This window comes from Pundamilia nyererei, unplaced genomic scaffold (assembly GCF_000239375.1).
Source record: "Pundamilia nyererei isolate P.nyererei 1_Seehausen unplaced genomic scaffold, PunNye1.0 scaffold00138, whole genome shotgun sequence".
In the NCBI taxonomy this organism is placed as follows: Eukaryota; Metazoa; Chordata; class Actinopteri; order Cichliformes; family Cichlidae; genus Pundamilia; species Pundamilia nyererei.
In genome coordinates, this window is record NW_005187539.1 from 1,491,604 (window position 1) to 1,517,790 (window position 26,187).

The window sequence follows — 26,187 nt, forward strand, 5'->3', positions numbered from 1 at the left end:
TTATATTCTATTGTTCCTGAGCAAAAGTACACAACATTATGTTTAATTAAAGGCTTAATCGAAGGCTTAATTACCTCGAGCTCTCTCCAACAGAGCGCTGAACAACTTGCAAATTCATATTATGTAGATGGTAAAAAAGAAATGACACTTATGTATAACCATAAAGCGTCACTGGCTCTTTTTTCCCTTTTCAGGTCTCTTAGAGGTAAATGGATCATTTCTGTGAGAGAATTTTTCTTTGTCTTCCAGCTACTATGGTTTGACGGTGTGGTTCCCCGACATGATCAAATACCTGCAGAAGCAGGAGTACTCCTCACGCACCAAGGTTTTTGTCAAGGAGAAGGTAGAACACGTCACCTTTAACTTCACCCTGGAAAACCAGGTTCACCGTCAAGGAGAGTACTTTAACGACAAGTGAGTTGTCTTCTACTCCTCATTAGTGTTTGCGTTTTGAATGACAGCGAATCCTTTGGAATTGGGCTTCATGTCAGTCAGATGCCTTTTGGTCCAACGCTTAATGAATGAATGCATTCAGACAGAACTAGCTTGTGGTGGACGGCAACAAATGAGATGCAAATATAAATGAGGCTCCGAAATGTTTTATTCTAAACACTGGTTTGATTGCATGAAAGCCCTGGGGACTTTTTCATGTTCAACTAGCCTGTCTTTGATGTTTCCTTTGACCTTGCCTTTTCAGCCTGAACTCTGCATGTGATTTCAGATGTTACAAATTTACAGCATTATGCTAATGCCATATCTGACACTCTTGTGACAAATCACTTGTTTCTCTGTCTCTTTGCATCTTCCTTTGTCTCTGTCTGCTCTCCACCTCCGTGCTGCACCTGTTCATTTTCTCCATGCCTCCATTCCTTAATTCCACTGTTCCTTCATGTGTTCGCTTGCAGGTTTATGAACCTGAAAATGAAGTCTATGGTTTTTGAGGATTCCCTCTTTGAGGAGTGTTACTTTGAGGACATCACCTCCACCAATACCTTCTTCAAGAACTGCACCTTCATTGCCACCCTTTTCTACAACACTGGTAGGGAACACACATACAAACACTCGCAGGTGTTCTATAATAGGAAAATATGGTCTTGTATAAGTAAAACCTTTAAATTAGAAGCTTTTATGTGTGTTTCAGCAGGCCCTGAAAAAAATGCAGAATAAATTATATATGGCCATTTATGGTAAAAATGTAATGTTGCTGTTGCTCTGTGCCCCTGTTCTTTCTTTGCTATTTATAGACCTTTCGGAGGTCTCTTTATAAATAACTTCCTTGCAAGTAGTTCTACTGGCTCAGTTTCACTCCTGTGTTTTCTGTTGAAAAGTGACAGTTTGTTGCTACTGTCTAGTAAATACATTGTTACCGGTGAGTTCTGTGCGCTCTGTGCGTTCCCTGAGCAGTTTGGCTCTGTTTGTCAGACTGCTAAATTGCTTCCTTATTCACCTTCACAGAATGACTGGATCTATACTGAACTGAGTATTCTGGAGCTGCAAAATCCCCTTACACACCGGGGGATTGTTGTATTAATGTTATTCTTTCCTCACTGAAAAAGACAAATGATACCACATGTGGAAATCTATATCACACAGTTTCAGATTCAGCAGCTGTGTCCACACATGCAAACACCGCCCTGGTCTCGCTTTGTTGGTTATTTGCAGTCTTTACACAAGTCAAGCGATCACTCAGCTGTGCTATCACTGCTGGCCAGGAGTTCCTTGTTATAATGGAAATTAGAAACTTGTTTGCTTATTAAGGATTAAGGTCTCTTTGGGTTTTCTATGCAGAACTTGAGACTTTAGTGCTAGTTGCCATGGTGCACCTTATTTTTACACTGCAGAATGACGAGGAAATAACACATGAAAAATGCAGCTGGGCTGTACCTCATCTTAGTCTTTGAATGTACAGATCTACAGGTTTAAAAAAGGCTCAACTTTGCACACTTTCATTTTCTAAGGTCTGACATATCAGGAAATCTTTTTAGAATAATAATTGTAACATATGGCTGCATGTACCGTATCTGCGTGAGTCAATCTGAATGAAGCTTAGCATAAATATCGTCACATTTTCAGAGATGATTAACATCTTTATATTTTAAAAAACATCTAATACAATCCCAGTTCTTTTGCACCCAGGTGTTTCATATTCATCTTACATTCTCCATTTGCGTTTGTGTCGCATGTCATGTTCAATGTACGTTGCCTATCATCAAAATTTGGATATGCAACAGAATTTTGTTTGATTCACATCTAAATACAGACTGAAGAATTGGAAAAGGCACCACAGGTCTGGTAATAAAAAAAATCATCTAATCCTGAGTAAAAATGTCATGAATGTTTAACTTTCACAGTGTTTGACTGTGCCCATAAAAATTAAGTGGGGTCGACATTAAATGGAGAAAAGTCCATAACAATCAGCTCTCAGTTGTCTTCTTTTAGGTTTATTTGGGCTCAGCGTCATGCTTCAGTATGGCTGCATGTGTCCAGCTCCAGGGTAGCAAAATACCCCCAGAATGTGGATTTGAGCTACTGCAGTTTAATTTTCTCTCTCCTTTTCATTTCCTCACATTCATCCTTCGGTTGCTTCCATTATTCTCCACTTGGCAGTGAATGATAGATGATTTTCCCTTCTGGGAAATATTTTGGAATTGCTGCTCATCCTATAGGTTCATTACTAGAGAGCTTAATTTTGACAGGACCTGCTCATTGTAATCTTGTGTTCTTTATTTCGTAAATTCAGCACCAAAGCAGCTTTTTTATGCTGCTTAGTGAATACAACTTGTGTGAATTTTCTGATCGACAGATTTTCTGTGACCCCTCTGTGGTCCAAGAGTAATATTTGATCTTGCAAATGTTGTCCTCTTAGTATCATTCACTGAGTGTTAATAAAGTGTCTTGCTTTGTCCACCTGACAGCAGTTTACTGACCAGTTCTTTGAACCTCTCACTCTTTCTGTCTCCTCTCCTGCTATCCTGAACATCGCTCCTTATCCCTTCTTTCTCCTCACAGATCTTTTCAAGTACAGGTTGATCAACTGTAAGCTCATCAACAGCACTTTCCTGCACAACAAAGAGGGCTGCCTGCTCAGTGACATAAGCGATGAAAATAATGCCTACATGGTCTACTTTGTCAGTTTCCTGGGTACCTTGGCTGTGTTGCCAGGCAACATCGTCTCTGCGCTGCTCATGGACAAGATCGGACGGTTGAGGATGCTTGGTATGGGCCATGTTACTCAGTGGTGCTTGAATCTGAAGTTAGGCCTGCTTTGATCCAATTCATTTTTAAATATAAATACAGCACACGTTTAAATATAACTCCCTCTGCACTGTAAATCACTTGTTTTAAAGAACTTTTATCAGCTGCTGCCTGAGGGCATGAAAAGACAACTTTCCTGTGGAAGATTACTTCTTTTGCCGTGTGGTGCTAAAAGAGCCAACAAGCAGCACTGTCCAGATTGTGAAAAAAGAAATCCACAAACCTTATTATGTGTAGTTTTCCTACATTAACCTGCTCATGATAAGATTTCTGGATGCCATCTAGTTCTGTTCAAGGGCAACTCATCCAAAAGCAATATAGATGGAACAATGGAACAATTTTGTTTGGTCTGGAAACGTATCCTATTGGTCAGAATGAGAAATTATAGCTATAGATTTAGATAAGAAAAAGAAAAATAGAGGGAGATAAAGAGAGATCATTTTATTTTATCTGTTTAATAAGTGTTCTGTGCAATAGAGATTTATGTGCAAAGGTGCAAAATGATTTGATCCTCAGTCATTTTCAGCTGAGTTATGCAGGAATCCCATCAGTTCTTCTGACATCATTCTTTCCCCCTCTTTATCCACAGCGGGCTCCAGCGTGATATCTTGCATCAGCTGTTTCTTCCTTTCTTTTGGCAACAGCGAATCAGCTATGATTGCCCTGCTCTGCCTGTTTGGAGGAATTAGCATCGCCTCCTGGAATTCCCTGGACGTGCTGACCGTCGAGCTCTATCCCTCTGACAAGAGGTAGGTAATCCAGGCAAGCCCAGAAATCTCCCTGACACCATAAAGGCTGTGACGTGTTAAGTTATGTCATAACAGATGCCCCTTTATGATTGGTTGGCTTGCAGGGATGGATGACATTGTGGGATTCTGGGTTTTCTTGATTCCAAATAATGGTTTTAAAAGGAGCTTCTCTGGGTTCCACTTTATATTTATAACTTGTAGTATAATATATATATATTGAAAGTAATATAAAGTAAGAGCACCTGTGTTGTCAGACTCATCAAAGAGGAGCACTACCTTTAGTAGCGTGCCAAACGCTGTTGAGTTTTAGGAGCTCTAGCACCACCCTGTGGTAACTCAAGCAACTGTTTTCTCTGCTGGTTTACTTTAAACATGCTCAGGCACCGAAGTGACTCTGTGATTCTTATCTTTCTTTTCTCAGAACCACAGCATTTGGCTTCCTCAACGCCCTCTGTAAATTAGCGGCGGTGTTAGGCATAAGCATCTTCACTTCGTTCGTTGGCATAACCAAGGCTGTACCCATCCTGTTTGCCTCAGGTGCACTGGCAGCAGGCAGTTTTCTGGCCCTCAAACTACCTGAGACGCGGGGCCAGGTGCTGCAATAATGTGGCACCAACAACTTTCCAGAGGGCAGAAGAGTTTTTGCCACACTGTGAACGAATAGCTCAAGAGCCCTCCAAATCCTGCACTCTAACCTCTCCCCATCAACAAGAGTAAATTGTAATGCAGGTAAATATTAGTAATTATTTGATTGGTACAACTCCATTCCACAAAGAGCTGTAAAAAAGAAAAAGCTAAAGTAAAATCTGCTGCCTGTGCCTCATTGTTACTCTAAATTGGAAAAGATGAAAACACCAGAAACATAGTTAATGACATATTTAGTTATTAGAGTCTGTCTCCCACACTGTAAATACATTCCTCTGGGGTTGGAGGTCAGGGATGGGGACTCTTGATGATGAGCCATGCAAATAGACTCATAGAAATGACCACTAGCCATTGTTGCAGAATTCTCTGTAGTCACCTCCATTCTTCCGAGCAAATCCAACTCACCTTTCCAGTCTTGAGTGCTTTACCATTGTTGGACACTGACTCAAAAATGCAACATTTTCTGCCTTGATTTGAAGCATTTTTGACTTTGCGAGGTAAAACCAAGACACTCTTCTCTTGGCTTCCTCCTTAACAAAGATCTGTCGTCATTCTTTATCTCCTGAGGTCTTGTGTTGGTGTACAGACTAACTGCCATTTTTTTAGATAATAGAACATTCCAGGTTTGCTTTTGTTGCGATAAGGAGCTCCATTGAGCTCCTCTCTCCCTTTATTGCATTGCTATAGTGAAACACCGCTCACCTCCAAGCAGCCATAAGATCATACATACACATTTCCCACTCAAAGGGAAAACTGCATTCTACCATTTAAATCACAAAGGTGAAGATATCTGTTGAAATGTACATGTAAAGCACAACCACTTGTCAGTGTGAGTGCCCCTAACATTTTCCTGACTTGAAGAAAATGTTTAGAATCTCACACTCAATCATCGTTTCCAGCCACTCTGTATATCCCTTTGTGAGAAATGCCTTTTTAGTACTCTTTCTCCCAGACTTACAGTATGTTTGTCTCTTGTATGCTTTGGAGGGTGTTCTGCATGTCACAACGTATGTATGTAACGTTATGAAAACTGAGAGTACAACATGTAAGCAGCACATGTTGCATCTGTGCATCAATTACTCTGAATTAAGTTGTATTTTGATATTTTTTATCCATAAAAGACAGCACAGTGCTTTTATTCTGATGTAGGGATCCAATACTTCTGAACTGTTCTTAAAGCACATGCCACAGATTTAATCTGGTTATTACACATGAAAAAAAAGAAGAAGATAATAGAAAGTTTTTTAAATGTTACCCCACAAGCTAATGTTTTAGATGCAGCCATAGATTGTGCTAGATGTGTAAGCTGACCTAAATACCTTTATCTGTTTGAGCTGAATGTTTTCATTAATGTGAGTGTGCTTCTTGGTGCAATATTGAACCTCTGTGCAATATTGAATATTTTGTTTTTATTTATTTATTTTGTCTTCTACCATTTCACAAATGCAACTTTGATTTGTGGATGGATGTGGAGTAACCTATCTAATATACAGTAGATAACTAACACGGCACGATAACATACAGTACTGGACATGATTAAAGGACAGTTCAAACCAAATCAGATTTGCATGTTTTTTTCACCCAAACTCCACAAACCTCGATTTGAACACATAAATAATTTTCTCTCCATTGTCTCCACCTCCCCACCAAAAGAAGTTTGCAGCGAGCTAACATGGCAGCAGTATTTATATCCTGTCACTCTGTCATTTGCACATCATGAGCTTCTCGTCATGTGTAGATGAAGAGCGATGCTGAGTAATACCACTGGCTGGTGTAGTTCAATAGAAAAACCAAACCAAACAAAAGAAACAGGAAAATATTGCAACATCTCATTTGTAAGCCTGTCGTGGACCACAGTCAGCAGCTTTAACCTGGACACGCCCAGGGTTCCAGCACAGTCCTCTGTAGGTTTGAGAGCCTACAGGTGTGAGGCAGAAACACTAACCACTGAGCCACTGTGCTGCCACCTGAAAATATTGAGTAGCTAGGTCATGATTTCTGTAAAGATGCTATTGTTGATTTTTGGGCACTTGGTGCACGCCAACGCAAGTGTCATCTGATTCTCTTAGATTCAGGAGAGGGAACGATGCTTTCCACAGCTTACACCGAAGCAAGGTGGAACAATAGCACTTTAAGTCAGAGAACAAAAAAACTGTCCCTTAATCTGTCTTTTGCTCTTGAAACAAGAAAAAATACAGTTCAACAGTTGGAGAGTAAATATTTGAGCTGTTGTAAAGTACTTCAGGCAAAGTAGGACATGTGATCGCACGAGAGTTATTCATCTTAATTGTTCTTATTTTGGGGCTTGTATGTTCTTTAGGCCTGTTACAGGATTTACTGTATTTCAAGGGGATTGGTATGCTGATGAGAGTGTGAATTTTGGACATTGTGTTTAAGTCTGCTGTATGGTTGAAAGGTATCCAGATATAACATGAAATTCATCATAGAGAACTCACTGCCAAGGGCTGACTGTCATAAATTCCACACATACAACAGCACAGAAAATATTGCCACATTCCCCTGATCCGCAAAATGATTATGATGTGTTCACATTTGCAATGTTTAAGAAAAACAATCATCGACATGCCAGATTAACAAGAATACAATCCTTTTCTCCAGACTGCCATTTTCTTAGGATAGCAGCCATACGTAGACTCGAGACAGTCGAAAACAACAGACAAACCATTGCACTAAGTGAACACTGTCATAAAGGCACAGTGGAGAATCCCTCGATTCCTTCTCAACACATCTGGATGCGGCCTTGCTAGAAAGTGAAGTGAAAGACAAGGTTTAGCAAGAGCACAATGACCAAAATCTACCAAATGACAATTTTGTAATTGTGAACATGAGGTGCTCATGCAACCCCCCCCTCCACCAGGACAGTGACCTGCCCTTTATATATTTTCCCGTCTCACTCTGATCCAAATCTGACATCGGACCCCTCATCTATGAGTGTGCCATGAGACCACCTCTCATTAATTATTGCCAAATATTTCCTATGCCCTGAGTTTACATATGATACCATTAATTCTCTGTTATACATATGAAGATATGTAAATAAAAATAACTAATGTAACTAATAAGATAAGCCACCCATCACATGAAACAAGAACATCTGGACTTTTCATCTTTTCACGACTCTTAACAAATCTGACTTTAAGGGTTCAGATGTTCTTGTTGGAAATCTGCAACAAATAACATCGTTAGAAGCCCAAACAGCCAGCGGGCCTGAAAATAAAATTAGCCAGATCCTCCCTTAAGAGCACACTGATACACAAACGCACATTCACAGCATAAATATAAATGCCAAGCGTTAGCAGTTCAATTCTCTGTATATCGTCCTGTATCACCCATGAAATTAAGAGCAAGGATGTCAAGATAATCGTTGTATTTGTTTAGCATGGTACACTGTCAAGACGCTAACGTGTCTCGGTGACTCGGTTCACGTCAAGATTGTCTCTTGTAGATACATATCCTAGCTTATGTTACAGGGTTTTTTCTATAATTAACGTGTGGCCTGAGCAACAGTCAATTGTGAGTGCAAAAAGTTATCAAAGCAATAAGTGTTTGGATATTTGTCTTTTATTCTCTCCTTTGAAGTTATTGGGAATCGGAGCACATTAGCTATACGCTGGCCTTGTCCACGGAAATGCTGGTTGTTGGCTCAATAATGACACAGAAATAAACAGCTGACATTTGTGTGTACTCTCTGAAGCTACCCTAAGTCTTGACGCCTTTGTCAATAAAATTGCATTGCCATTAATTAAATGTAAGGAAGAATTTATCACCCTTGTCACTGTACTGTGCTGTATAAACTGTAGTTGATTGTAAGTTTAGAAACTGTGGTATCATAAATATTAAAAAACAAAAAGCTGTAAAACAAAAAAAAGCAGTGTAAATGAACAATACTGTATGTTGTCTTTGATTTTATGTATTTTGTAAATGAGAATGAAACACAAGTAAATACATCAATGTTAAATACCAGTTATAAATCCTAATTAGAGTAAATATGGCGGCATCATTTCTGTTTAAAGGTGTGTGAGATTTTTTTTTCTTCTATTTTCTCATTGTTGATTTTTGGGTTTACATTTTTCTGTGACCCTTTGGAATCACAATGGATAACAAAGAATCATGATGAATAAACAAATTAAAAGAATTATTTTGTTTTTTATATTACCATTGAGTATAATGGGATATTCACTCGCCCTAGGTACTATTGCTCATCCACTCATTGCCACAAATATCTAATAGACCAATCAGATGGCAGCGAATGAAAGTATGTAGACAAGATGACCTGCTGAATTTCAGGCTGAACATCAGAATGGGGAAGAAAGGTAAGTGACACTTACTTAATACAGCCGTTGGTTGTCAGACAGGCTGTCTGAGTGTCTCAGAAACTGATTGTCTACTGGGATTTTCCCCGTCACAGCCATCTCTAGGATTTACAGACAAAGGTCAAAAGAAGAGAAAAATACCCAGTGAGCAGCAGTTCTTTGGTCAGACAGGAATGGTCGGAATGCTGTGAGGTGATAAGAAGGGCAGAATAACTCAGATTACGACTTGTTAAAAGCAAACTATGCAGAAGAGCATCTCTAAACACACAATACATTGTACCTGGAAGCAGATGTGCTACAGCAGCAGCAGAAGACAACACTGGGTTTCATTCCTGCCAAACCAGCTAAGACCAGGAACCTGAGACTATGTTGAAAAAACAAACAAAAAAACCTCAAAAACATTGCTTGGTCTGATGAGCCTCAGTTTCTACTGCAACATTTCGGATGGCATTATGGACTGATGATTTCACCTTATATTTCCTCCAGCGTGTGTCAGAATTTAGAGTAAACAATATAAAAGCATTGATTCACCCTGTTCCATGTGGTAGGACAGGAGATTCAAATCATGGATGAAGAGAGTGACAACTCTGCAGCAACTGTGTGATACTGTCAGGTCAATATACATCTGAATCTTGGAGGAATGTTTCCACACATTGTTGATCCTGTGCCACAAAGAATTAAGGCAGTTCTGATGACAAAACAGGGTGGTGTTAGGTATTTTAGTACCATGGGAGCATTTACTGGATATTGTTTTATAGTGACATTATACAGGAAAACTCTGTCATTCAATAAGGCCCCTTTGTTTTAGTTATTTTTCTCTTTGACCCAAGAATTGATGTGTGAGAATCACAGGCTGGTACAAGGTTGAAATACCACAGAGATCACTCCCTCAGCTACATTAGTTTCTTAATCTCTTAGGAGACGCCTGTTGAAGGCCAGATGGTTTGTTTCAGAATTCACTAATGAAAGAACTCTTTATTTCGTGCCTTGAAAATATGTCGCTGAGATAATCATAATTGTAGCTGAACTGATAAACTCCACAAAGGATGCTTCTTCACCCAAGGACAGGAAGACGCTCCCTTATCTTGGTCTGTACTGGTTTAAACTGATAATCTGCTGTCTCATGAATTTTACCCTCTATATAAACTGTTGTACTTGAGAATAAAGTTGAGTCAATTTGGGAAGACAACCTGAAGCAGTCTCTGTTTTCTTGTTCTCCCAAGCTGCTCCCGAGCTCGTACTAACACGCTGAATGGCATGCTTGAATATTACTTCAGAATATATTTGACTGTGTTACAGACTAAGGGACATTCTCTGCTGATAGACGTCCACGCCTCGAAGGAAGTCGATCCACGGATTAGGCCCTGGAAGCCGTTTCCTTCAGGTGGAAATCTGCATTAGCAAGGATGTACTCAGTCAGATGCACTGCCTGAAACAGGAAAACATAATGCAGGGTGATGTGTTATTTGAGGGAAAGAGTATTCCAGAAGATATTCTCTTATTGGGTGTTTTGATGAAGGTGATGGACAACATGGTTGGTTACACTGGTCGCTTAAGCAACCCTACACATTTACTTAGGTTTAGATGATTCACATAATCATCATAATCCTTGAACCACCTGGTGTCCAATGCATGTGCAAACATACTAGTTTGATTTCTTGTATGTTTGTTTATATGTTTGCCAGCATACAAGAAATCCAAAGACGAAGAATACAGCCAGAAACGGCTTTTCCTGCACAAGAAGACTTATTTATCCAAGATAGGCTAAGACTTTGTTAATATGGGCTTAGGGGTGGGTTCATCTTACTGGCAAAATCCTGATAATAAGTGTGAGTGAGACGACTCAGAGAGACTCAATCGTAAAAATGACTCTCCTCAGAGTGCTTTTTAAAAATGCCTGGCAGCTGGAGCCCTGATGCTACTCTTCACACCATGCTTAACCTGGACAAATTTGATTACAGAAACTTATGGAACGTCTACATGACTGTGGGCTGTTTAATAAACTATAAATATAAATGCATTAAAAATGGAGTGGGTGTGCAAACAATAAATGGCAACAATATACTAGCGATGCATCCAGTATGCTCAAACTCAAGAAGAAGCAGAACAAATGAAATTGGAAATAAAGGTAATAATACCATTCAAAGAAGAAGAAAACGGCGACAATGTAACAGCAGAGGGGGGAGAAGCGGGAAATGATACACCCTTATTCAGTATACAGAAAAATATTGGTAAAAGCTTATTTATTTTAGAAATATGAAATCAATGGTAGGCAGAAGGTAATTTTAGTTATTTTATTGAAAAGTCTTATCAATTATGGAATGACAACATTTTTCTTTTTAAGAGAGACAGACTTTGAGAGTCTAGAGATGAAATATAAAATGAAGTAGTTTGCTGTGTGTAGAAAACCTTCGTGAAACAGGAACTTCCCATTTCCTGCCGCAGATTTGCATTTGGGGGTGTTGTGTATTTACTCCAGCCCAGCAGGTGGCAGTAACACGCTGGTTGTCAACATCCAAAGCCAAGTAGAACAACGAGACAGCGTCAGCACTGAGCATACTTTGCTGGAAGGTTAGTAGCCAAATTTACTTTGGTTAATTATTATCTTGTCAATTATTATAGTTATAATATTAAAGACAGAGTGTGCGTGTTTTGTGTGAAAATGTTCGGTGTAAACACAGCTTCCTTCTCTCAGATTTTACTATGAAAGCTGGAAATCTCAAGCTAGCAAGCAACGACTTCATGCCACCAAGCAAACAGTTACACAACCGTCCTTTCGGTCGGTGTACCTTTGTAAAAGGGACAATGGGAGAGCTGTGAGGTCTTTATTAAGTTGCCAGGGTAATGCAGTCTGTAAAAATTAAATGCGCATGTGTCATTTTAATCCATGAAGTCGGTTTAGGCGCTGAAGCTGCTCTCACGGCATCACAGTGGCTAAATAAGAGCCTCCTCACCAAGCTAACAGATATTTTATTGTTATATGGTGAATCAAACGCATCCTAACCCAGACATGATAAAGACACAATACCCTAATTCTTTTTCAGAGATAATTTGTGCCTCAACAGAAGAAGATATCTGTTTATTGCTTTTATCATGTAATGGGCATCGACTAAAACTGCTTTTTCACCCCAGCTGAAGCCCTGAACATGTCTTTACTTGATTCTCCAGATGTTGTCCTGAACACAAGTATGTCACATTACCTTACATGTCACATGTTTTTATGCCTTCCTAGTTGGTCAACTGCTACAGCTTGATGCTTCCCAGCGTCCTCCGCTGTGCTCGGCCCGTATCCTCCCATCCTGCTTTAACCCGTCCCTTTGCCCACTTCAGACCACATATGGACCCAGACCCCAGCCGGCCCGTTCAAAGGGCTATCACAACCAAACTGACCAACGCGCTGAAGCCAGACCACTTAGAAGTCCAAAATGAAAGCCACATGCACGCTGTGCCCCCCGGTTCGGAATCCCATTTCCGTGTCCTTGTTGTCAGCTCCAAATTTGAGGGCCTGCCGCTGATTCAGCGTCACCGTCTGGTTAACGAAGCTTTGAAGGAGGAGTTAAGTAGCTGTGTTCATGCACTGGCGATCCAAGCAAAGACTCCTGAGCAGTGGCAAAGTAACCCTACCGTGGCTAAGAGTCCGCCCTGCATGGGAGGTTCGAAAGGTGATCACACAGTGGAGGAGAAGTTAAAGGCTGGGCGAGAATGAAGTGTTGGACTGTGAAGTAGTTTCACTGTGCTGAGGGACTGAAATGTGAAGACTACAGGAAAATACTTGACAAGTATAAAGAGCAGCATTTCCTCTTTTATTTGGAGATCATTTTGTTGTGGTCTTATTTCTAAATCTTTTCTTTAATTCATTAATAATGCAAAATTTGGTTTGAATGGTTCTGTTGTTATAAAACTGCATATAAATTATATGATTTTAGATGGTCACAGGTGTTTTTATCATCCAGGTGCTGCATGAATACAATACAGGGATGCACTCTTCTTCTTTAATAAGCTACTGTATGGTTTTATTTTTGTTTGATTTGTGCTCATAGCATTTAGTGATTTTCCTGAAATCTAAATTTCAGGAAAGCCCCTATTTGCCTGTATACTTGCATTTACTTAGTCACCTCTTAGAATAAAGCAATGCTTGCATTGCTGTGAGTGGCAATAAAAAGTTCCATTTGTGAGACTTGATAATTAAAAGTTTGAATGAAGTTATTCGAGTAGGTATTGGGTATTGAGTATTGGGGATAATACGTGAGTGCAGTTTAGTGTTTCTTACTATTAATTCTGAAGAAACAGGTCTTCTGTGTTTGCTCAACCATTAAGTTACAGTTTTCCACAGTGGTATACTACAAAATGGGTACAAAAAGGCAGATTTTCTTTGTGTTGGAAGGCTCAACATCTGAAACCCCAGTAAGAGATGGGGTGAAGTCAGGGTTGTCTGTGCACCTTCAAGCAAACGGTAGATATATCAGGTGCTTCTTAGCAGCAGTTCTGGCAGGATGAACTGTGAAGTGTTTGGGGCTTTACTCTCTGCTCAGATTCAGCAAAATGCTGCAAAACCAGTTGGATAGAGCTTCACCGTGCAACTGTATAATGAAGCGAACTGCAAAAGCATTACTTAAAGCAAAGATGGGATCTCTGCCCACCAGAACATGTTTTCAGTTATTAAATGCAAAACTGAATGCAGGAAGGTTGTTCGTCCAAGTATTAAATGCAACCAAGTGTTTCAAACATATGTACATTTTAGCCTCTGAAAAATGGGGCCTGTGTGTAAAACTGTCTGCAATTCTAAAATAGTTAGTTCAATACTTTTGTTAAAGCGCTTTAATTAAACCTGAAAGTCTGCAGTTCAGTTACAGAAGAAAAAAAAGTTATTGTCTAAATGCTGTGGACATAAAACGAACTCATGAGATGCTGCTGGTGTTCAGGGAGATGACGGCAGTGTTGCAGTTTCAACACTAGAGGGCAGTATGTGTGAACAAATCGGATTATTTGAATGGCTAAATCAAAAAACAACAAAAACGTTGACCAGTGTTGGATATCAGTTATTGTGGTGCTTTTTAATTTTCTCCTTATGATTATGCATGTAGTGATATTAAAAACACAAACTGATATAATGCTCAAATCCCAGGACTAAGCTAAGAGAAGCTTATCAACAAAATACACTTTAAGACAAATGTGTTTATTTAAATAGAAGTATTTTATTGCTAATTTGTAAATTAGATGTATTTTGAATTATAATTCATGTATTTTTGTTCTCAGAGTTTCACATTGAACTTTTACACAAAAAGTACAAAATGGAGTTTCTGCTTGTTCTCAGGATGATGCATACTTTACAGTCAGTTTGCGTGCGCTGTATGTGGGTGGGCGTCTATTTTTGAGTCGTGTCACTGTAAAGGTCTTCCTGTCCTGTCCTCAACCCTGATGATGGCCAAAAATCACCTCTCACGCCTGCGAAGGAGATAAGACAAGAAAAATAACTGGAGGGAGTCTGACTCAACATAAGGTTTCATTCAACTGAAAGATTCATTTGAGTTTTGTTCAGATTACGTGTAGGACAAAAGCAGCAATGCCAAGCGGATATCACCGAGCCAAAGCAAGCGTTAAACGCCGTGCTGCAAAACTGTTCAAAGTTATTGTTAGCTCAAGACAAGTTGCTGAACGCAGGCCTTTGGTGGAATGTGATGCCACCTCAAGGTAATGCGTGTCATCTTCTACAATCATCCCCTGCCTGGAATTGACAGCCTGTCAGGCCGCACAAAAGGCTTCGGTGAGGAAGGTGAACAACTGGTGTCACTGGTTTGGAAAAAGGAAAAACAGAAACAACCACTTTATGACCCCTGCTCGCCCATTAGAGTCAGACCTAAGGGTGCAAGAAATGAAGCTGGGGCTGTGAGAGAAAGCCGTACGTTGGGCTGCAAGGCCCCGGGACCTGCAGACTGTCTCTGCTGATGTGATTTATTGGTCACAATTCCAGGTGCTGTTATGGATGGAGAGGGAAAAGACATCAAGGATGATGAGGTGGAGTGCAGGGACTTGTTTTGCACTTAAAAGGTTGGACTGTTTTACATGCGCTTCTAGTACATCACCTATTCAGCCGTGGCAGTTATACGGGAAAATAATAGGGTTACTCGGTCACTGTTTTGGCCAGAGGTGCAGTTCTAAGTGTATCCAGAGATCAGTAATTTAGCTTTCACTGAAATGGCTGTTCATTAAATAATTGGGTCAACTAGCTCAGCTAGGAAAATAAAATTTAAGAGTTGCCTGTAGCAGTACAATTAGCGTCCAGTCAGATGGAGACTCCACTCATGGTTGTTTGGAAGGTGGCAGTTCAGTGAGAGTGAGCGTTCATTACTTCAGTTTAAAAAGTTTTTTCTTTTCACATGTTCTTATTTTTGTTTGTTTTTTCTTTCTTACCGAATTTAATCTTTACAGTCAGCTTGGCACATTTGGTCTAAAGACTTATTAGGATAGTCTAGTATTTTTCCCACATTTTTAAAAATGCTGAAGTAGAGACATCAAAAGAAAGAGACATGTAACTCAAAGAATCCTGTAACTTCCAACTGAGAAATGTCTTTTTTTCTTTTGAGCCAAATAACACAATTAAAACAGTTTTTATTTTTAGCCAGTTATTCCACAGCTGTTCTTTTTATGTCCTTTTCGCCTTTAAAATTAAAGTTAATTATTAAATGCTTCAAAATAAGTAATAAGAGATGTTTCAGGGTGGCTGCTGAGTGGCTAGAGTTTATGAAAGGGCTTGATTGATGTTTGGATGTGCCAAGTTAATGTAAAGACGTACTTTTATGAGCAGTGTTTTATTCTATTAGTTATAAAACGCCAGTTAAACACCAACTTCGCTAAATATATGCAAGGTGTATTTTATGTCTTAATTTCTGCAGGTACTCGTCTATCAGAAATTCACTGTAAAGCTATGGTTTTTATGATGTAACTGACTATAGTTTACCATAAGGAATTTCTATTATTGTTGAAAATGGGGTTCATTCTTCCCTTGTATCAGCTCATTCTCACACAGAACTACTGTTCACTAGATGTATACCATGCCTCTTCCATCATCTCCAGACTCCAGCAGTGATGGATCTGTCTCCGGTCTCAGATCTGGCCTGCATGGCCTGGGGGGTGCAACAGGTCAGTGGGAACCCACCTTGGCAGTTCTGTTTCTGCGTCAGAGGCCTGGGACAGATGGTGCCAGCCTGGGCTGGGACCCCGGGCAGGGCAGGGTTCCCGCGATGAACAGTCCCTGATTTACGCTGCGGCTCCGGACCGAGGGCCGGAGTGCAGGGGGCTCCCTTTGCGCAGCTGACCCTGGCTGGCCGCAGGGTCATCCATCGGTAGGGACAGAGAGGGGGGAGGTGGGGTGGGTACGACAAATGGGTGTCTGAGAAAGGGTGGTTTGTCTGTCTCGAGGGACTGGCGTCTTCTTTTGGCCCCCTGGGCAGCTGCAGGATCTGTGCAGCATGTGTGGAGGAAGAGTCGCCTGTTAAACACATTTCATTTAAACCCCTCTAAGAACAACACTCATTACATTTACTGCCTTTAATGCCAAACCTGGTGTACTGCACAGTACCAATAGCTCAGCAAAAGCACCCAGTTTGGTCCTTTAGTCTTTGGTGTTAATTGGAACAATTCTATATCACAGACTCAATATTAGCAAAAAGGTCTCAAAATGATCAGTCCTACTTACAATTTAATAATTACCGAATTACTTTTATGAGCTCCCGCGCTCCTCTGCTGGTGATTAATCTTTAGCTTGTTTTATGTTGTAAAAAAGAAAAAAAAGAGTTGAACTAAAGGTGATGGTAATAAGCTATTAAGGCTTTTTAATTGGAAAGCCCCCACCCTCACCAACTCTCTCTCACACCACACCGCTGACTAATGAAATCAGTGAATAGCTGCCTTGAAAGGAAAGGACAAAAGCAGAGATAGGGAGAAGACAATATCCTTGTGTGGGAGAATTAGTTACACTCGGTAGTCTAAGTATTCAAAGCGCAGAAAAAAAAAAAGATTTGGGGGGGTGGAGGAGGATTAAGAGAAAAGTCTACACAGGTGGGTTGCTGGGAGGGAGGAGGGGTCACATGACAGCACATTACCTCGTTTGATAAACAACAGCCGGGGCCCACAGGAAGGAGGAAGGGAGTTATTTTATAGGCGGAATTAACTGCTTCACCACATCAGGTATTCATTATGGTAAATCTCCCAGGTGTGCTGTACATGCAAGTAAAAGCAAACAACTTAGGAGGTTGGACTAGATGCAAAACAACTTGTGCTGATAGGTACAAGGTTTGCTGAATGAACTGCTTCCTAATCACAGCTGAAGTGTTAAATGTGATTTCGAGAAACAACCCCCCCCCCCATCCTTTTATTGTACAAGCACTCACTGCCATTTGTGCACCTTCATTATTGCCAAATGTTTAAGACTGTGCCAAAAGTTACATGTAATTTACTAGATGAATGAGATAAAGTCATTAAAGCGCTCATGTACATAAGCAAAACCACATTTTATGTTACAATAGAGAGAAGTGTTACTAGTTGGCTACAGATGGCGATTATTTATATTAGATAACTAAAAATATTAGTTATCTAATATAAATAAGTATAAAATAATCCAATCAGAAAAGAATAAATAACTGAAAGTAACAGATGAAATTTAATTTCCTGAAGAAAATTTTCAGTGTAAAAGAATCTTTAGTGTCTCAGGAAATAGGTTGGTGATTGTAACTCTTAAACTTAATAATGAGAAGAAATTAAACTTTTATTTATATTTTAGAACGTCACCTCATAGATGCTCATTCCACTTTCATGAGTTAAAAGTCCCAGTTTTCAATGATTTTCGATAATTGCTATTTAATCACAGACTGTATATAAGAGATGCATGTAGCAATTGTGACATTACCCATGGATTAACAATGTCCTGTCTTGCATTTGAGAGCTGAGCGGTTTTCCGTTGCTTTGCTGGTGGCTTGGAAACTACAGATGTGAATCTGACTGAGAAACTGAGCACACTGCACACTTTTCACTTCACAAGATAACCCACCCCAAATTAAAGCCTGTTTAATACTCTTTTTTACTTTAATGGGAGCAGTAATGTACAAAATAAACATTATGTGGTCTATTCAGTACGACTTCAAAATAATGATTGAGACTGAAGTCATAGAAGGAGGGATGTACTACCAACAAAGTTCAACAAAGCAGACTCTCATTTTGTCTACCGTGGTTGACAAAACCTAAAACCCAAGTCACAAGTTTCATGTTGGTGGTTATTGACTTTGTCTTCGAACCCAGGCTTTCTATTTCAGGCTGTGTGCGCGTTCACATAAAAAGGGGCGTGTGTGAGTTTTGCCTACTCTGATCAGTGACATTATCTGCAATTATGATGAAATATATGAAGACCACAGAGAATGTAACAATAAAATGCAACACTGTTGCAAATATGAGAAGAGATCAACGCAGCAGAAAATTACTAATCTGGTGTTTTAGCGCACAGAACGGTAAAAAACCTCCAAACAATTTAATTGCAGTTAACTATTTTAACATTGAGTGTGCTCTAAGTGGTGACAGCTGCTCGTTACAACTCTGAAACTTTAAACTGGTTACATTTAAATATTAAAGGTTATTGTTTCACAACCTAATAAGGGAAACATGGAAATTGCTTTGTAACTTTACATTTATTTAAAAAAGGAAATCAATAAAAAACACTTAATTTGTGACATTTGTGAGGTATGGCTCAACTTGAACATATAAAACATTTCCCCCCAGCAGGAGGTTGTACATGTACATATTGGAAAAAAAAATGAAGTCATGGTTGACCCGGCTGATTTTAAACCAAAACTGAACATAATCCGCTCCTGTTTATTAAAAAAAAGTTACCATGGGGACTAACTTGTCTCACAAACCCATTAATGTTGCTAACTGAGAAGAATGTAGGTTTAAAGCACCATAAGATTAAATAACATTTATATAAAGTCTTTGGTTGAACTCATTTCAAAAATCACGTTTTTCCATGAATTAAAAGGTTCATCTCCAAAAGTTGAATCCGTTCATCTGGACGTAGCGTTTTGTGGGAGAAACGTTTCGTCACTCATCCAAGTGACTTCTTCAGTCTCAGCTGACTGCAGGTTTCCCCAACCTTATAAACAGTGGGCTGGTTTCAGTCATTATGCAAATGTACTGTTTATAAGATTGAAACCTGCAGTCAGCTGAGACTGAAGAAGTCACTTGGATGAGTGACGAAACGTTTCTCCCACAAAACGCTACGTCCAGATGAACGGATTCAACTTTTGGAGATTTACTTTCCTGGATGATTGAGAATGCATTAAAAGGTTCATCATTCATCTGGGCTTGACTAACAAAATGTGTGACAAATCAGCTGACAGCTATGGTGAAGAGAAAAGCGAGAGAAGAAGAGAAAGAAAGCAACATCTGTATCTTCACTGACGTGTGACACCCTTTTTCCTTACTTTGTTTTTAGTTCCCAGTGTAGAGCTCAGTCAATCACATGATCACAGCAGTAAGTCACGGGAGTTTTTCCTGGGGGTGTTAAAGCATGGGGCTGGTTAGGCTAGTTTTTGGGCCAGAGTGCACAGGCCAATGCCTTAGCCCTAAGCCTTGTGCACTCAGTAACTGACACGCACGCAGCTCCCCTTCCCTCCCCTCCAGGGCACTAACCAGAGGAGTGTGCATGTCAAGACAGATGGGTCACAGATAAGACTCTTTCAAGGCCTTCTCTTGCGACTCACTCATTACCCTCTCCCAGCTCTCCCTCAACCTTTTTGCTCGACATCTGTGATCTTCCTACTCCTGCTCACAGACTTCAAACCTGTGTCTCATTCCTGTTGCACCCCACTTGCTGTCAATCACATCATTCTCAGTGCAAGTCATGACCCAGTTTGCACACTTGGGCTAGCTGCTCCTTGCCTTAAGTGGCGTTCTCCTCATAAACTTATTTTGACCTCTCTTTATCAGCTTTCATTCAGCATTTTAAAGAGTGCTCCTTAATGCTGAGCTGAACATGCTCCGTGTTCCCTCTTCACTCAGCCTCTCCGGGGTTCCCAGGTATTCATGACTGAAGCCTGACACAAGACTTTCTTTGCCTCTATTTCCCACCCCATTTTTTAGCACTTTGTCTCAAGGAGGGTTGCATTCACTTAACCCCCTGGAGTACTCTACACTCTATATGATCATGTTTATATCTCATGCACAGCCTGAAGCTATTATCATATCACCATATTATATTATCACCTCTCCCTTTGGGTATTACTCGGTGCTTATGTTTTTAGTCAAGAGGTTGTAAGTTATTCAAACACCAGTGTTTAGAATATTTTGTGGGATTTGAGTGACAGCCGGTGTGTAAGAACGTTCAGCAGACTCATGATATTCACACAGCTGCTTTTATATTTGCTGCAGAAAGACACATAAACCTGTGCTCATAAAGCTCCACTCTAATAAGTTTATCATCATAAAATCAGAGTGAGAGTTAACAGACACTGGTCACATTTATGGCTCAGCTCCAAATATCATAAACGGAACTGATCAGCATCGAGTTTTCTCTTGTGGTCAGTGGTGTCACTCTGCACCTGCTGCACATTCGTTTTCGATGATGGACGTATGCATTAGCAGTGTTAGGAGTATGTAGGGATGTCTGTTGGACAGTCAGTCTAATGCTTTGGTTGAAAATATCTGTAAGTACTGACTGAGTGGTTGGCACAGTGGTAGCTGTGTAGTGTTCCTCCACAATCCAAAGACATGGACGTTAGCTTAGTTCAGAGGTGGACAACTCCAGGACCCGAGGGCCGGTGTCCTGCAGGTTTTAGATCGCACCTTGGGTCAACACACCTGAATCACATGATTAGTTCGTTACCAGGCCTCTGGAGAACTTCAGGACATGTTGAGGAGCTAATTTAGCCATTTAAATCAGCTGTGTTGGTTTAAGGACACATCTAAAACCTGCAGGGACACCGGCCCTCGAGGCCTGGAGTTGCCCACCCCTGGCTTAGTTGGTCACTGTAAATTAATTCAATGTGATTCAATTGTATTTATAAAATGCCAAATCAAAGCAACGGTCACCTCAAGGCACTTTATATACAGAGAAGCCCCAACAGTCCGATTAAATTTGATTCTGGATTTAACTGTGAGAACATGAAGAGAAACCAATATGAGAGAAATATGCGGATTACTGGCACGGAAGTTGCCTCGAATGCTTGTCTGTCTCTGTGTTGTTTGCCTGTGATGGGTTGGTGACCTGTCCATTATCAGCTGTGTTAGAGACCCTGGCCTTGTGACCCTTGTTGGATAAGTTTTAGAACAATAGATAACTGACTCTTGGATGCCACAACAGAGTGCTACAGAGATAGTGCAACCTATGTTAACATCACTCTGGTTCACTCAACAAAAAGCCAGTTTTCTCACATAATAAGCTCTTTTTGAGCGTGCCTTGCAGGTAAAAGTCTGTGTGGACAGTGAAAGAAGAAACCCATTTGCTGAAATCCAATCTCGGATCCATCAGCTACAGTCTGAGTAAGATTCATAAATAATAGCCAGCAGGCGGAGCAGGACGTCTTAAACCTGATATCCAAAATTTGGATATCCCAGATAAACCAGCAGGTGCTTATTCTTGTTTTGGTCAGTACTATCATGATTAAATGTTCATTTTTACAGGGGTTCTCACTCTGGCCTTGGGAGGGGGACACATGCACATGCAATGCAGACTTTATCATTAGACAGACGGAGTTGTGTATCAGAGCAAGAGTTTTGGACTCAACATTAAATGATCTTTAACTGGAATCTTCACTGTATAAAATCATGTAATGTAAAATGACACACATTTGAGAATAGCCAAAGTTAACTGTTAAGTAAATAGATAGTGGGTCTAATGTTTCCTGCCTGCCTTCTGCACACTCTACCCAGACAGCGCAGTTGTCAAGGCTCAGATCTAGACTCAGACACAAGACACTGAAATAAAAGTTTAACAGATTTATTGCAGGCATGGAGAATAAACAGGTATTGCAAGGCAGTAATTTTGGAGCAGATGGTCAACTGAAACACTCTCAGTTTATCTTTGGATGGTGTGGTAGTGGAGAGCAAGAATAGAGAATGGGGGAAGACATACAACTAAGGGCTCCAGGCCGGACTAAAACTGTTGCATTTCAGCCTAAGGAGATAGCTATCTGCTCAGTCCATGAGCTAAACTGGCACCCTGCTTTCAGATTCTTGTTCTCATGGCTTCACAGAGGTAAGCCAGGTTAGATCAAGGTAAGCAAACCCAGTCACATAGCCCATACGGACCATAGAAGTCAAACAACACCATCACAGTAGCAACAACGAGGCATTTCTTTAGACTTGAGTAGCAGGTAGGTTAATGACCAATTGTACACAGGTGACTTGATTGCAAACAGCTTTCAGGTGTGTCAGTTGTGCAGGGAGTGCAGGGAAATCCTGTGTCTGAAAGGCAGCATAAACCCATAATGCATACTGACAGGAGAGAGAGGGAGAGAAAAAACAAAGTCGAAGGACAGAAACGGCAGGTTAGCATCAAGGACCAGAGGACCACAACAGACATGGCAAAGTTTTTCCACTGGTGGGAATGCATCCTGAGCTTCTGCTGCATGTTCCCTAGACACTCTTTGTGATTGTAAATTATCCTGAAAAGTTTTTCAGAAGGAGTTGTGCAGTAAACAAACAAATAAAAAAAGGTATCTGCTTCACTCAGGTTGTCGGTTGTGGTCTAAAGTAAATTGCATTGGACACAACCCTCTAAATTTAATGCCACTGCATTGGAAATAGATTTCCAAAGCTGTTTCATCCTCTGACAATCTGTTTTGCAGAAGGATCTGTACAGATTAAATGCAGCCTCAGAAAACCAGTGGTGTGCCTTTCACGCTTCCATTTTGATTCCAACTGAAAACAACCAGCTGTTGTAATCTCCTAAAAACATGCAACACTTTTGTAGTTTTTCAATCACGTCTAAAAAGGATGCCCCCTCTATGGGGTATCTTTAACTTCTATAATATCCCATAAGCGATATTGTTAAGGCTGCAGCTCAGGTCAAAGGGGTCAGCCATATGCAAGGCCAGCAAGCACAGGGTTAATCTTGGCTCTTCCAGATGTACTCACCAACTCAAAGGACCTGCGAACGCTCTGGTCGGACTTCCACAGAACATGATCTATTGTTCGTCTGTCAGCTGCTCCGTGATATATTCTATCCTACTCTCGTGGACAAAACATATCTGAGCGATTATACAAGTGAGGCCATTTGCCCTGCAACAACGGCAGCCCGGTGACTGTGGACACCAGGCAGCTTGACCTCAGGGTCTCGCGCTTCTTTGTTTCCTTTGACCTATGTTTCTTTTACCCCCCTCTGAACCTAAAACCTCTGTCCTTCCAGTTCTCCCCCCCCGCCTCTATTCCATGCCCTTTTCTCCCACAGACTCTTCACACACATACAAATAAAGAAATGGGGCCCCCTTCAGTTTATTTTATTAGCACTTTGAAACCCGGGCCTTTTACAGGGGAAAGGACGGAAAAATAATAGGAAAGAGGTTTAATTAGGAGAGTTATTAGGGTTCAAATAAAACAACAGGGTCAGGGGGAAGTGTTGGGTCAAATAGGAGTGTGTGGGTGTTGATATGAGGACTTTGTCATCTTTGGGTTTGACCCCCATATCCACAGAAAAAGGAAGGGCAACACTGAAGACCTGAAGAGCGTCTTAAGATATGGGCACACTTTCTCTGAAGTGTTAGCAAGGCCACGGGCAATTCTTTTACGAATCCAAAGTGAGAATGTGAATGAAGGAGTTCAAGGTGTTGCACACTTTCTACTCTCTGAGGATTTACATTGTTCCTACAAAAGGATGGCTGCTCACCACATAAAGCAGTATGTACAGTTTCAGCTGTGTGTCTGTGTATACATATGTGTTTGTTCAGTACCAGGTGTGCCGTCCCCTTCCTTTGTGATCAGCCCATCTGTGGATTGTGACATGGAAACCCCTGCAATTTCCTTTACTCAACTCTTTACCGGCTTCCGACTCCCTGAGCGTACGATCCCCTTCTGTCCCCCTTCTCGCGTTCCCTCTCCTCCATTTCCCCTTCCCCTCTTCCTCTCCTCCCGAGTGGCCGCTCCCTTCGGCTTTCTCGCTGTTTACCAAACATACCAACGGCCTCCTCCTCCCTCTTCCCTTGCTCCTGCACATGCATGTCTTTGTTTGCGCTCATCTGAGTAGAAAATGCTTTCCAACTATTGGTGCGGCTGCAGTGTGAGACAGAAGGCCTTAAGTGGTGCTCGCCAGGAGGGAAATCGGGGGCTCTGGATGCTGCTGAGTGCTAAGACACTCCATCCACCTCCTCCAAGGGTGTGCAGGGGGTGAGGGAGGGTGAGAAAGGATGATGCAGAGGAGGGGAATCCCCAGAGTTTGGCACAAAGAGAGCCTGCACTGTGATCAGTGAAGTCTTAACACCATATCATCAGAGGCAGACAAAGAACATGATGAATATATTGCAAAACTTTGTTTGTTTTTCAAACCATGGCTTCTTGCCACTGTTTCACAGATGAAACAGTCTAAACATTTCTAAGGTAAGAAATGGATCTGTATGAGTTTTATATATGTATATATATATCTATATATACATATAGATATTGGTATATCAATCTTTATGCTTTTTGCCAGTGGTGGTGTGTTTTTAAAGGAAGCATTCTGTATCTAATTTTATGTGAGCTTTATAGCTTGTCCCCACATGTGAAATCATATGACAAATCCCTAGAGATTTGGATTAAAAAGGAAACAATGCATTTCCCGGAATTCTGTAAGCGGTACAATATTCGGCACAAAGGGATTAAACCTTTATCTCTAAACTTTTGCATCAGTCACAGTCAGATGTCGCTGCCAAAGAGCCCTGCAGATGGGATGATGAGCGTGCTGCTCGGTGAGATGTAGGTATTATAAGTGGCTTGCTCCAGGATGACCAAGTAGGTCAAGAGAATCAAGGCGGGAGTGAAGGGGCTCACAAAGCTGTGAGGGGAAGGTCAAGCGTGAAATCCCTCCCTCCTTGCCGCTGTGACCCCCCAGGGAGGATCTGTGGACAAGCAGTGAGGTTTGTGCGTTTGTAGCTGTACTGATGTGGCAGTAGTGCCAGTCAAGAGTGCCAGAGTCCTGAAAAATCCATGTTACATAAGTTAAACTACCTGAAGGACCTATTTAGTGGTACAAAACAACCTTGACAAGGTTGTTTTTAATAAAGTCCTTTCCTTCTTTTACAGTTTAAAGTGCTTTGCTGTATCAGCAGCAGCTATTTTCAGAACATAGAACAAAGGAGTATCTCGTGAGAAGGCTGTCCAGCTGACCTTTAATGCAGAAATGCCTTTAAGTGTAGCAGGTGCATCTATTGGAGCACAGATACTCCAGGTAGGCAGTCCTGGAATGTAGTCTAAAGTAAAGTGAAAAAAATCAGCTTTATACAAGTATGTGGGTGTTGGCCCCGTGGTTATGTGTGAAGTTGAAGAAAGTGTTTGAAGAAGCAAATGTTGAATTTACTTACTGTCTGTTAATAAAGGTGATATATTGATATACTTATATTTCAACTAATAAAAAGACAGTCACAACTCTACATTTATCACAGCTTTAAATCAATTTAATTAGAATCAACTGTTTCAACTCAAGTGCCAATGACTCGGATATTCTTTGTGATTGACAGGTGGTATCTGTTTTATTTAAACCTGTGACATGTTTAGTCTGGCCTCATCTTAGTTATTGGACAGTGATCTAAAGGCCAAAGCCTCAGAAAAATTCAATTATTTATTTTAATAAATAATTCCACTGTTATAGAGCTAAAATACAAGTGGCAGAGATTTCAAGCAACGTGTCAGTTCAACATGACCAGCAATTTCAACCTTAGAGTAAATAAAATGTTCAAGAACCCCAACAGTCTCCTCACAGCATCTTTGCAGCTACTGGTGCATCCATATGCAATCAGAAAGAGTTTTACAAATTTGATTTTCATTTAATAAATTACTGATAAGATCATGTTCCTTTTGGTTGTATTCAGTTTTCTTTATCTGGCAAGACAACTGCTTCTTGTTCAAATATATGTAGCTTCTTTTTCATATATCTGTATACAGTGGGGCAAAAAAGTATTTAGTCAGCCACCGATTGTGCAAGTTCCCCCACTTAAAATGATGACAGAGGTCAGTAATTTGCACCAGAG

At 40.6% G+C, this 26,187-nt stretch overlaps 2 protein-coding genes across 2 annotated transcripts in view; both read left to right on the forward strand.

Moving 5' to 3' along the window:
- sv2a (synaptic vesicle glycoprotein 2A) overlaps positions 1-8,423 on the forward strand; it is a 49,692-nt gene extending 41,269 nt beyond the window's left edge. Inside the window, exons 9-13 of the mRNA XM_005744065.1 lie at positions 250-414; positions 906-1,039; positions 3,010-3,216; positions 3,845-4,004; positions 4,426-8,423. Coding sequence (XP_005744122.1) covers positions 250-414; positions 906-1,039; positions 3,010-3,216; positions 3,845-4,004; positions 4,426-4,609 — 850 coding nt within the window. The 3' untranslated portion in view covers positions 4,610-8,423. The remainder of the gene's footprint in view (positions 1-249; positions 415-905; positions 1,040-3,009; positions 3,217-3,844; positions 4,005-4,425) is intronic.
- A 3,022-nt stretch (positions 8,424-11,445) lies between these two features.
- bola1 (bolA family member 1) lies at positions 11,446-13,174 on the forward strand. Its single transcript, XM_005744066.2, has 2 exons — positions 11,446-11,554; positions 12,216-13,174. The coding sequence occupies exon 2, from the start codon at positions 12,237-12,239 to the stop codon at positions 12,687-12,689; it is 453 nt and encodes a 150-aa protein (XP_005744123.1). The 5' UTR covers positions 11,446-11,554; positions 12,216-12,236; the 3' UTR covers positions 12,690-13,174.
- The last annotated feature ends 13,013 nt before the right edge of the window (positions 13,175-26,187 follow it).

Coding starts and splice junctions, on each gene's coding strand:
- bola1 (XM_005744066.2), top strand. CDS start 12,237: ATGCTTCCCAGCGTCCTCCGCTGTGCTCGGCCCGTATCCTCCCATCCT.